General features: G+C 37.8%; 1 protein-coding gene across 3 annotated transcripts in view; it reads left to right on the top strand.

Annotated features, from left to right (window-relative positions):
• The window catches only part of Pparg (peroxisome proliferator activated receptor gamma), a 124,934-nt gene that overhangs the window by 65,136 nt on the left and 46,996 nt on the right, over positions 1–12,802 (top strand). For all 3 annotated transcript variants that reach the window (XM_032905881.1, XM_032905879.1, XM_032905878.1), the window contains exon 3: positions 11,760–11,987. In XM_032905881.1, coding sequence (XP_032761772.1) covers positions 11,768–11,987 — 220 coding nt within the window. In that variant the 5' untranslated portion in view covers positions 11,760–11,767. The remainder of the gene's footprint in view (positions 1–11,759; positions 11,988–12,802) is intronic.

Below are 12,802 nucleotides of genomic sequence, written 5' to 3'. Positions count from 1 at the left end.
ACTCATTAAAACCAAGCTGGTCTCCTGTACTTCCAACACCTCTTTCTGGACTCTGAGGGTACCTGCACATACATGGTGTATGTACGTGTGTGTGTGTGTGTGTGTGTGTGTGTGTGTGTGTGTATACACACTCAGGTGCACACAGATACACATAAAATGATTTAAAATAAATCTTGTTTAAAGACTGTGTGAATTTTTTTTTTGTAGAATAGTATGTAGTTGGAATTCTATCCTATACATCCCTTTTGGATTAGCTTCTTTCCCAAAGTGGTATAAGCTTCCCCCTTGGTCTCTCGTGCTTGATGAGCATTCCTTTTCAGAACTAAGTATTTTATTGTCCAGTTGTATTACAGTTTATCCATCCATCTGCTGAAGGATTCCTTCTTCCAAATGTTGGCAATCATAGAACTATAATAAACATCTGTGTGAAGTTTTTTTTGTGTGGACCTAAGCTTTCAGTCAGTTTAGAGTGTGGCCGCTGGATTGTGTGGGAGTACCATGTTTTGTTTTATGATTACTGCTACACTCTTCCAAAGTCACAGACCCTGTCACAGTCCTCCTGGTAATGAGGGAGTATTCCTGCCTCCACAGCCTCGCCAGCTTCTGGTGTTGTCAGTGTTTGAAGGTTTTCTAATGATTTATGAGGTTGATGATCTTGCTCAAGGCTTTGTCCTATTTTTATATCGAGTTGTTCGTTTTCTTAAGAGTTCTTTTGTGTATTTTTTAAAAAAAGCTTTATCAGATACTGGGGTTTTTTGTTTTGTTTTTTGGTTTGTGGTTTTGGTTTTGTTGTTGTTTGTTTTTATTGTTGTTTGAGACAGGGTTTCTCTGTGTAACAGAGCTTTGGCTGTCCTGGACTTGCTCTGTGAACCAGTATGGTCTTGAACTCAGAGAGATCCATCTGCCTCTGTCTCCCGAGTGCTAGGATTAAAGGTATGCAGTATCATGCAGGCCATCAAATGTGCTTTTTTTTTTTTTTACAAATATTTAATTGAAATAGTTTGGTACAGAGCAGACAACTTAAATTTTAATAAAGGTCAGTTTATCGTTCATGGATCATACCTTTTTACTGTATCTAAAGAAACCACACACTCACCTGAGTTTTTTCCATTTGTTATCAATGAGAAATTTTATGCATAGTTGAGATAAATATTGTATAGGAGTTTTGTTTGATTGTTTCCTTGTTTGTTTGTTTGAGGATCTGTCTCTACAGCCCTGTATATTCTTGAACTCTCTGTGTAGAGGACACTGGTCTCAAATTCAGAGACCTGCCTCCCAAGTTCTGGGATTAAAAGCATGTGACACTACACCCTCTATGTATAGTTCTTATACATTGTTAAATTCAATTTCTTAATATTCTGTTAGGAATTTTTTATCTATATTTATGACCAAGCTCATTTACAGGGCTTTTTCCCCTGTAATGGCTTTATCCTGTTTTGATATTAAGATAATTCTGGCCTCATAGCATCAAGAATTATTTTTTCCTTTGTAATAATTTATTAACTCTTAGTGAATTTCATACAATGTATCTGGATTATGCTTACCCCACTCCTTCTCCAACTCCTCTTATCAAGAATTATATCTGTTTCTACTGGCAAAGAACTGGTGTAATTTCTGCCTTGAATGACTGGTAGAACTGACCTTCTCTTTTATATGTTATTAATTACTTATTCAATTTTTTAAACAGATATAGGCCTGTTCAATTGTTTATTTCCTTTTGGATATTTTTTGGCATACTGTGTTTTGAGGAATAGGCCCAAGGAAGAGACACTTCATCTAGATTATTGACTCTGTAGCACAGAATTGTTTATAATATATCCTTTAAAACTGTGTGTTACATTGTATTGTGTGTTGTGCATGTGTGCTAAAGATTAAACCAAGGCCTTGGGCACACTAAGAACATCTTCTCCCACTGAGATACAGCTGATCCTATTTACTATCTTGTTATTGTCCCTGGAGCCTATGATAGTGTGCTTTCATTCATCTCTGGGTAAACACAACTTGACTTTGCACCAGTTTATACAGGACAAAGTAATAATTTCAATTCAACAGTACTAGCCATCAGCAGTTAGCCTTAGTTCCAGTTAGATTATTCCTAGAATCTCTCTTTAGAAACATAAGAAAGATTAACAGAAGAACCATAAACCATGCTTGAGCTAGGTCGACCACAGAGGGAAAGGATATGAATCTGTGGATTGGAGGCAAAAGAGACGGTCAATATAATCTAGTCATCTTTTCTTTCTCCCCATACCTCACGACAAACTACCTAAACAACACTGAGCAATACAAGAAAAACTGAACTTCTAGAGATAAAATGAGTGTGCTTTTCCTTCTAGAGGCTGAGGCTAAGGCTACAGCTTCTCTGAGGCTTTGTTGATCTGAATTCAAATATTAACTGTGAGCCTTTCTGCTTATTATAAAGAAATGTACAGAGAGAGACACATATTAGATGCTTCATCTTCTGCCAAATCAAACCAGAGAAACACTGGGTTTGGTTTTTAATAGTCCTAAGTAGGCAGCAGGATGAAAATATGTTTTCTTATGTTGAATAAACACAAGGCACAACACAGAATTTATTTCTAAACCTATCTATAGTCAGAGAAGCCACTACTGAATTGAAATTCTTGCATTAATATCAATTAATTGTGTAATGTTCTGCAATTTACTTAACCCTAAATCTATTTTTAACATTATTAAATAGTGATTAATTATGCATACATTTGTGTTATATTATACCTTTAATAACATTTGAATATGTTGAAATGCAGGACTTATATATTCTCTGTTACATGTATGATATACACAAAAGAACATGCATGATGGGCATAAATATAACGCCTGCTACTTAAGTGATTAAAAATTGTAGCTATTATTATTAAATTATGCTTCTGTGAATGAAATTCAGAGTGGTTTTTCTCTTTTAATAACACAAAGACGCATGATACTAATCAAAGATAAGAGAATTATGGCTCAGTTGATAAAAGTGCTTGATAACAGAAACAAGGACTTGAGTTCAATCCCCAGAACCCATATTCTTAAAAGGCCAGCACATATTTGTAATTCCAGAACTGAGAGGGGAAGAAGCAGACAGATCTAGTGGGAGAATCTGTCTCAAAATTACAGTGGGTGATATTCCTGAGGGTGACATCCAACACTGTCCTCTGGCTTCTGCACATACACAGACTCCTGAACACACATATTCATGTGAACATGGATGTACATACACTCATATACCCACAATTTTTTAAAGTAAATCAATAGACAGAGAAAAGCATCTGTTGGTTAAATATTTTCTTTTATTTCACTGTTTCTTTTCTACTTTTCCATATTATTAGCTGATCATTCCTGTCTAATAACACAAAGTGCATGCAAAAAACAGATTTATTCCCACTTGTTAGATTAACTCATTGAAAAATATTACAGTTAAAAGTTATTTAAGGGGTTAGGGTATAGTTCAATGGTAGAGTTAAAAACAAAGTATATGCAACTTAATTTTTAACATAATCAAATGAATAATCATCTTTTAAAAGTCAGGCAGTATAAAGACTTTAATTAAAAAATAAAAAGGTAGAACACCTCAATGCCACAATCCCTTTCAAAGGTCCTGATAGTTTACTCCGGAGCTCTCCCTGGCACTCGCCTCCATGTCTTGAGAATCACATGCTTGGCTGCAACTTTTTCTACTATGTTCACCAACTGTTAACCTCTAACTGTAGAACATAAGCATTCCATCCTTTTACTACCTCATTCCCTTTCCCAAATACACTTCTTTCTCTTCTCACCTTCTCATTGTAGTTTCCAGTAATTTGGAGTTAAGTCAGTTGTCCACGGTTACATTGTAATAACTTTGAAAGGAATATTTACAGCCTTCAACATCAATATTTTGTGGTTTCAAAAGCAGTTTCTCCTTCAAATATTAAGCTGTCATACTGCATGTTCTCCTTTCCCTGAGTGTGAATCACGTGTCTAAGTCTCACAGTCAACATATTCAACCTTGCCTAACCTAGCACTTCCTAAATTTACTTGACTACCTGATATTTTTCTGTGTAATGATTTTTAAAGGAGCATCATTAGCATATTATAATACAGTTGGGGAGATGCCAGATAAGACAGGCTTTCCAGGCCACACAAGAGCAATTAAGAACTGGAGTGAGTAAGTTTGAGAAGCCAGGCACTCCCCTTTTCCAGAGGTCTTTAGAACAGGACATCTGTTTTACTCATAGTCCTGTTTGAACAATAGGGCTCTGCTGTGTTTCTTCCTCTTCCTGTCCCCCAGAGGCTGCCTTGGAGGCTTTTAGCCACCTTTTGTATGACGATGGGACTCTGGCTACTAATATATAAAATTGTAACTATTGTTTATTTAGAGCTTCATAAGTATCCTAGGTGTTCTTCATATATTATCTCATTAGTCTTCAGAACAGAACGAGGTAGCATTATTTTACAGATGATGAAATGAGCTATAGAGAGATGGTGAACTAAGACCCCAAAGTCAGAGTTTGAATATAGGCATCAGACATAACCCTGATCAATCCTTTATTGTTAATGTTCAGAACAGCAACCTACAAAAATAACAAATAAGATGGAGTTTATCTATATTTATTATGTAAAAACTCAGGCCATCACAATGCTTATGCTAATAAATTAACCATTCCTTTAACCTTCCCATTAATTAGAGGTTATTATTTTTGTTAGTGTAGTGCATACTTTTCCCTTCACTGTGACCAAATGTCTAACAAGAAATGACCTGAAAGAAGAAGGGTTTACAGGGGTTCCTGGTTTGAGAAGGTGTCACTATGGCTAGAAATGATAACAGCCAGCTCAGATTCCTCAAATCCTCGCCCCTCTAAGGAACAGGAAGCAGAAAAAGACTGAAGGATGAAGTGGGGTTGGGCTAAAACCCTCAAGGCCCACCCCTCAATAGCCCACTTTCTCCAAGTAGGCCCTACCTCTTGAAGATTCCAAAATAGTGCATGCTAGCTGGGTACCAAGTCCTTCAACATGTGATCCTGCAGAATACATTTCACATTCAAACTGTAGCAGGAAAACTTCTGTTGAAGAGTTCTTCTGCATTTTATTCTGTCACAATCTGCCATCTGATAAATGGTTTTTTGCATGAGACTTTTGAAATTTGATGTGACTCGTATATATTAATTAAGACCAAATACATCTTGATCTATAAAAATTGGCTGGGGATAAAAGTCTCTTTTTCAACATATTATATCAATATAATAACAACATCACACAGCTCAAAGGATGCTGGGCCAGGAGACAGAAAAGATGTGCTCTCGCCCACCCAGTCTCTCACTGACTATTTTCATAAGCAGATCATTATGTCCATTTTCTTTTACTGTCAAATGGGGAATGACAATTATTTCAAAATGGCTGTCTCCCTGTAATATTTCAGGATGATTTTTATCTCTGGATGGTGGCTCACAGATGGGAGTGGAACTATATAATTCCCAAGTTAGTTTGTACTATGTCGTGCTTGCACAAACCAGTGAGGAAGGGCTGGCTGGGTAAGCAAGTGGGAGCCATACTTCTGAGTACCATGATATTAACGTAAAACAAGAAGACATTAATAATCAGTGGTTAAGTGTCTCTTGAAAATTCTGACAAAGCTACTAAGATCTAGAGAGTCTATGAGATGTTGCCACATTGCCTCAATGCTCATAAGAATACATTTCTCTCCTGAGAAACACAGCCAGAATATGACAAATACATAGGTGAATGCCAGCAGCAAACCACTGAACTGAGAACGGGACCCCCGTTGAAGGAATCAGAGAAAGGACTAAAAGAGCTTGAAGGGGCTCGAAACCCCATATGAACAACAATGCCAACCAACCAGAGCTTCCAGGGCCTAAGCCACTACCCAAAGACTATACATGGACTGACCCTGGGCTCCAATTGCATAGGTAGCAATGAATAGCCTAGTAAGGGCACCAGTGGAAAGGGGAAGCCCTTGGTCCTGCCAAGACTGAACCCCCAGTGAACGTGATTGTTGGAGGGAGGGCAGTAATAGGAGGAGGATGGGGAGGGGAACACCCATATAAAAGGGGGGAGGGAGGGTTTAGGGGGATGTTGGCCCTGAAACCGGGAAAGGGAATAACAATTGAAATGCAAATAAGAAATACCCAAGTTAATAAAGATGGAGGAAAAAATCATAAAAAAAGAATATATTTCTCTTATTTATTCTTTAGCATTCCTTACCAGTATCATGCCTGGCTTAACATGAGTTGTTGAAATGTGTTATGTTTAGTGTAGACCTGGAAGATTAGGAAGAGAGCTATTTAACTTAGGTTAAGTGTGGTCACAGAGCTTTAGACCATCTGTATTCAACACCCACTCTACCTAATAATTGTCCACAAATTACTTTAGTGTCTGGACCATATTTCTCCCCAAAGCTTTCAGAGCTGGGCTTGGAATGTTAGACAAGTATTATATTGCTGAGATGTACTTTCAACCCTTGATTACTCTTCTTTAAGAATTTTGAGTACATGGTGGCACATGCCTAGAATCCTATCCCTCAGAAAGCAGAGGGAGGAGGATCACTGTAAGTTCTAGGCCAACCACCACTGCACAGTAAAACTCTATCTAAAACAGAAAAGAATAAAGAGAAAAAAGAAAACTCTTGTACTTTACAGAGCTGTTTAAATGATTAAAATAGATCATTGAAGTGTAGTATCTCGTGTAATCATTACCAAAGACTCAGGGGTCTATTAATATTAACCAATGTAAATACTGAGGAGGTACAAGCATGCTGCCACTGGGCTATAATCCCAACCTCTACTGAACTTTATATCCCGGCTCTTAAAAACAATTGTGGTATAAATTTGATTTTGCTAGACTTTTTGTTTTCCTGTACTGGGCTTTGAACCTGGGACTTCACTCTGGTCAAGCAAACTGTCTACCACTGAGTCACACCCCAGACCTCCCCAGCATTTCTAGTAGAAGTTTTTCTTCCCCTAGATAACAGCATGATATCCCAAAGGCAAATCATATAGTCCTGGTGCTTGATTTCATAATCTGATATTTTTCTGACCTACTTTCATACTCCCAAATAGTCTATTCAATTAGAGAAGTCACTTTATTCTTGCATGAAATCAATTATACTTTTGTTTGAAATGCATTATACTTTAGAGTATATGAGAAGGCTGCTCATTAACCATAACAGAATTGAAAGCCAAGTTTGAAGGTCAAAAAGAAGCAGCAGAGCTATGTCCTTGCACACAAAATCTATCTAAAGACTTTCTTGAAAGATTGTGAAATTGAAGGATATGCCCTGAGGCAACAGGACTCATGTCACCCATCTGGAAAGTTAAGACACTGACTTACTCCTGAGAACGGCTGTTATTCATACAAATATTTTGTCCATTTGCTCTTTCATGGGTAATTGCATGGAGTAACAAAAAACACCTACTTAACTTACAGCTTGGCAGCAACAGAAGCTTATGTTTTCTAGAAACAAAATAAGAAGCAGCTTTCCTGGACCATCTCTAAGTCAAAGTAAAATAAAGCATGTTTGGATCCTGTGCCTCCCAGTAACCATGTCCATGAAGTAATGCTCTTGAGGTCAAGATGGCCCAGAATACATAAAGGGAAAGGGAGAGGAAAGCATGTATTTCAGCAATAGATCTTCCTAGAGAAGAACAGACAAATATTTTTCTTTCTTCTTTGTCCTCCCTGCTTAGAAAAGTAAGGAAACCTGGGCTAGGGTACACACACACACACACACACACACACACACACACACACACACGCACACACACACACACACACACACACACACACACACACACACATATATATATATATATATATATATATATATATATATATATATATATATATATATAGCAAGTCTAGGTTTAGTACCCAGTATGACAAAAGAAGAAAAAGGAACTATTCCAGTCTTCCTGATAGTCCTCAAAGGGAAAAACAAAATATATAGATTTCAGGGTGGAGTTCTAGCTCATGCTGTATCTTAGTTATAATACCAAAGTTTAATCTTTTTAGGGGAGCTTACTTACACCTTGACAAGACTAAACCATTAAGAATATATCTTCATTTTCTTCTTTCTGCTTAGCCAAATGAGAAATCATTATGTTCTTCCCTATATAAGAATACTTCTCAATTGGCAAGCATATAGAATACAACAACCATACAAAAGAACTAATGGGAAACAGAATGATAAGGTGTCTTTTCATCCCAGACAACATCCAAATGCAAATGCTATAGATACTTAACAAGATCAGAAATTATGTCAGCATTAGAGGGAGATTCATGGAACATTTTATAGAGAAAGTAGTATTCAGCTTTGAAAGACAAAGACAAATGTGGTGCAAAGAAATGAAGGATAGGAAAAGATACAGAAACCTCAGGAATCTACATCTACAAAAAAAAAAAAAAGAGCAAGAGGAGGAAACAGGAGGCAGGTAGATCAGTAGGATATGCTAGGCATCGAAATATAGTCTGAAACAGCCAATGGAAAATCAGACTGAAAAGGTAAATTAGGACCTGCCAGGACTGCTTATTGAAACCCTGTTTCAAAACCTTAGGCCTGGGGAAGTATAGAATATTTGCCTAGCATGTGCAAAGCTCTAGGTTCCATCTCCAAATGGAAAAAGAAGTTAACCAATAAAATGATGACTGACCACTTTTTACTGCAACCTAGGTATTTTTACATCCTTATTTTCACTTCTCAGTGTCTGTACAGAGGCATACCCACCATCTTTAACTCAATCAGTCACAACAGATACCATGAAAAACAGCCAACTCTAAGAATATTACAATCTAGACAAGAAAGGACAACTTTTGAGAGGTAAATAACTGATAACAAAGGGTAAGAAGATAGAGAGATGAAAATTAAGCATATTAGGGAGAGAGGCAAAGTAACTCTGGCTGGGTCCATGAGGAGGAATTTTGGAGCAAATGATATAGTTTGGCGGGTATTCCTGCTAATTAGGAATACAAACCTCTTTCTAGATGTCACTGAGACCAGGACGTCCTCTAAGTTATCACCAATGTACATTCTTCTTTTTGGTGTGCAGTGTTTACACCATAACATAGATAACTGAAGGTTGTTTGGGTACTTACTATGCAGATATTGGACAAGGGAACCGAAACTTTGCCTAATGAGCCTGCTTGCAATGATGAAGCACACCAATAGAGCTAGTATCCTTACTTGTATCTACAAGGAACTTTGCTTTCTTATGAAAACCATAGCTGAATTCTTTCATCTCATGCAGCCTTTAAGAAAAAAACCTTAGCGCTCTGTGTGCTGGGAAAAGGCGAGAGAACCATTCGCAGATAGTGCTATGAGAGGAACCCATCTTCCAGGACATTTTTATCAATGAGATTATTTGAAAAGGTAGTTTCTAAGTCAGCCCTGAGTTTGAATCACACACACCTACCTAGCCCATGGACCTTCAACAAGTCATGAACCCTCACTAGTCTTGTGTTTTTATCTATAAAGTCAGGATATTTCAGCATATGTGAAATAAAAGGTACATGTGTCTGGTACATGGGATGTACTCAATGGTTCTGTTTGTTTCTCTCCTTCCCTGCTCCCTCTGCTAAAAGTTCAGAGTCATTTCCTCCAGCCATCAGTTCATTTAGTATTTAATAGATAAATATTTAATGAGCATTCACTGTGAGTCAAACCTTTGTCAAGTGGTGCTAATATGACTACAACCAAGATAAAATTTATGAGTTCATCTTTGTCGCCAGGGTTAACAATGTTGAATTGACACAACTCTGTAGCATGTAGAGTAGTGATTGCTTTTCTAGGCACCACTTTGAATGGTGAGCTCATTTCAAACAAGCAAATCAGACTTACAATTACATAAAAATTTATAGTCTATTCTCACCAGTGACTCACAGTTGATATTGAATACTTTGAACCTAAGTAGATTAGAATTTTGTTTTACTTACTATGGTAGCAAAATCATACTTAGAAAAATGGACATTTGCTGCTCTTCCAGAGGTCCCTGGTTCAGTTCCCAGCACCTAAATGTCAGCTCATAGCTGTCAGTAACTCCAGTTCCAGGGAATCTGACATATTTTTCTGGCCTCAATAGGCACCAAGCATGCACATGGTGCACATACATACTACATACATATTTGTTGGCAAACAAACACTCGTACACAGACGATGAAAATATATTTTAAAAGAAGGGCCAGGCATGGTGGCATACACTTTTAATCCAAGCATCTAAGAACCAGAGGCAAAAAAGGAGGGAGGGAGAGTCAAAGGGGGAAAGAGGAGAGAGAGAGAGAGAGAGAGAGAGAGAGAGAGAGAGAGAGAGAGAGAGAGAGAATCAAATATACAGGTATTCAAGACTGAGAGGATAGCTCAGCCAGTTAGGTGCTTATAAGCATGAGAAACTGAGTTCAGTATCCAGAAGTCACATAAAAGTCCCAGGCATATACTTGCAATCCCAGCACTGGGAAGTTGGAGAAGGAAGATCTCTGGAGCTTACCACCAGCCATTCTAACCTAACTGGTGAACTTTAGGACACAAAAGACACCATCTCAAACGGTGTGAAGGATGTTCCTGAGGATAACCAACCCCTCCATATGCACAAGCATGTATGTGCTCATACACACACACACACACGCGCGTGCAAACACACACACATGAATACATACACAAGAAGAATGCAAATCAGTAACAAAACACCAAAGATCTTAGCACAAAACAATGCACAAAAGCTATTCATGGCTATTCATGAAATGAAAACACAGAAATGGTGAAAAGGTGTATATAAAATGTTCAACATCACGAATCCCCAGAGAAAACCAAATCAAAACTACAACAATACACTGTTCTACAACTGTTAGAATGACTAGTACATGAAGAGAAGAAAGGATATAGGGCAATGGAAACATTTTTTAGTTATATACTATATACTGTGCAGCCATTATAGAAAACAAGTAGAGATTTTCAAAAACTCAAATGTAGAATTTCCGTGTGATTAGCAGCCCCACTGCTAGAAATATGGCCAGGAAATAAAATTACTATGTCAAGATTTCTATGTTCCTTTGTTTATTATGACACTATTCTCTATAGCCAAAACATAAAATTAACATAAGAATCTAGGACATATAAACAAGTAAAAGTAAACAAAAGGCTCAGTGGTGTATATAGACACGCAAATACAAAATGTACATATATATACTAACATGCACATAAACAAACAAGTAAAAATAAACAAAAAACTCTGTAGTATATATACACACATGCAGAATGTACACACATGCACATACATGCACACACACATACACATACATATAATGGAATACTGTATGGCCATTAAAAAGAAAATTCTGCTCCTTGTAGCAATATAGATGACTCAAAGGAACACTACACTAAGGGAAATGAACAAGACTCAGAAAATGCCACACACTCTTGTTAGTTGCCAAGGACTAGGCATAGGGAAAATAGGAAGACTGGCCAGAGTTTCCATTAGGCTCTGGAGACCTGATGGACAGCAAGATGATTAGAGTTAGGAACACTATATCATATATTTGAAATTTGCTAAGGGAGCAAATCATAAGTCCTCTCATCACAGAAACTCAAATAAAGGCTGACTTCCTTCTTACCTGGATGGTGCTAGAAAGGCAGTCATGCACTCATCCCTCATAGGGAAGTTTGAGTGAAATGCTTTATTAAACTCACTCAGCTCCTTCTCTATATGTCCTTGAGGACTGCTCTCTCCTCCAGAACTTGATTCATATTCTGTTCTTTCTTTCCACTTCAGAAATTACCATGGTTGACACAGAGATGCCATTCTGGCCCACCAACTTCGGAATCAGCTCTGTGGACCTCTCTGTGATGGATGACCACGCCCATTCCTTTGACATCAAACCCTTTACCACGGTTGATTTCTCCAGCATTTCTGCTCCACACTATGAAGACATCCCGTTCACAAGAGCTGACCCAATGGTTCCTGATTACAAATATGACCTGAAGCTCCAAGAATACCAAAGTATGTTCCCTTTTCAAGCTACTAGGGCTGGAATTAGACAGTCTCTGAATATCCTTGAATAAATGCTCTTGAGATCAGAACTCTGAAGAGAAGGCGTCTTTACGCAGTTGTTTATCTACTATACTTAACCTTCTAGATGTGTGTGATAGGCCAAAAAGAAGACAGAGCAACAGTGTTCCCAACTCCCCTGCCCCTTTCTTTCCTATCTTGTGTCCGTCTTTGGAACATTTTCTAGGATAACTACATTACATCGACAGTTTTGTCTTGGGCTGAGAGTCCATCATGTGAACTGTGAACTCTCCCAGCCTCTTACTAGTAAGTCACAGTTGCAGGTCAACTTACATGACTCATCACCGCTAAGTTACGACTACAGTTAGGTTTTCTTTCTCATCTGTAATTCGTAAAATTTACCTCAAACCCTAGTTTGGGGTATAAACTTACATGTTAACATTGTGGCTGATTGACAGATCATCATGTCATTAAGTAAACTGACATCAAACATCAGCCTCAAGAAAAACCAGAACTGAACTTTTCAAGATAAAGGATCATTTCTGTGGTGCTGTTTCCTTGATTTTTATCTTGTGGGCCGATGTGCTGGTTTTCCAGAGTCACCCCTGTGTCACAGGCAAGCATTACTTGATAATAAGTAAGAACTTCCTGTAATTTCTAGTTGTTTTCTTTAGATAGAAAGTATACGTGGTTGTATTTATCTGTGTGGTTCTGGGTTAGAGCCTAATATGGAAATGCAACAGGTCTGAGCTCCGGGCAAACACAGTACTTGCTCCACATAGGTTCTCCTGCTCTCTATCAAAGAT

Source organism: Rattus rattus, chromosome 6, assembly GCF_011064425.1.
Source record: "Rattus rattus isolate New Zealand chromosome 6, Rrattus_CSIRO_v1, whole genome shotgun sequence".
In the NCBI taxonomy this organism is placed as follows: domain Eukaryota; kingdom Metazoa; phylum Chordata; class Mammalia; order Rodentia; family Muridae; genus Rattus; species Rattus rattus.
This window is presented reverse-complemented; position numbering and strand designations above follow the sequence as displayed.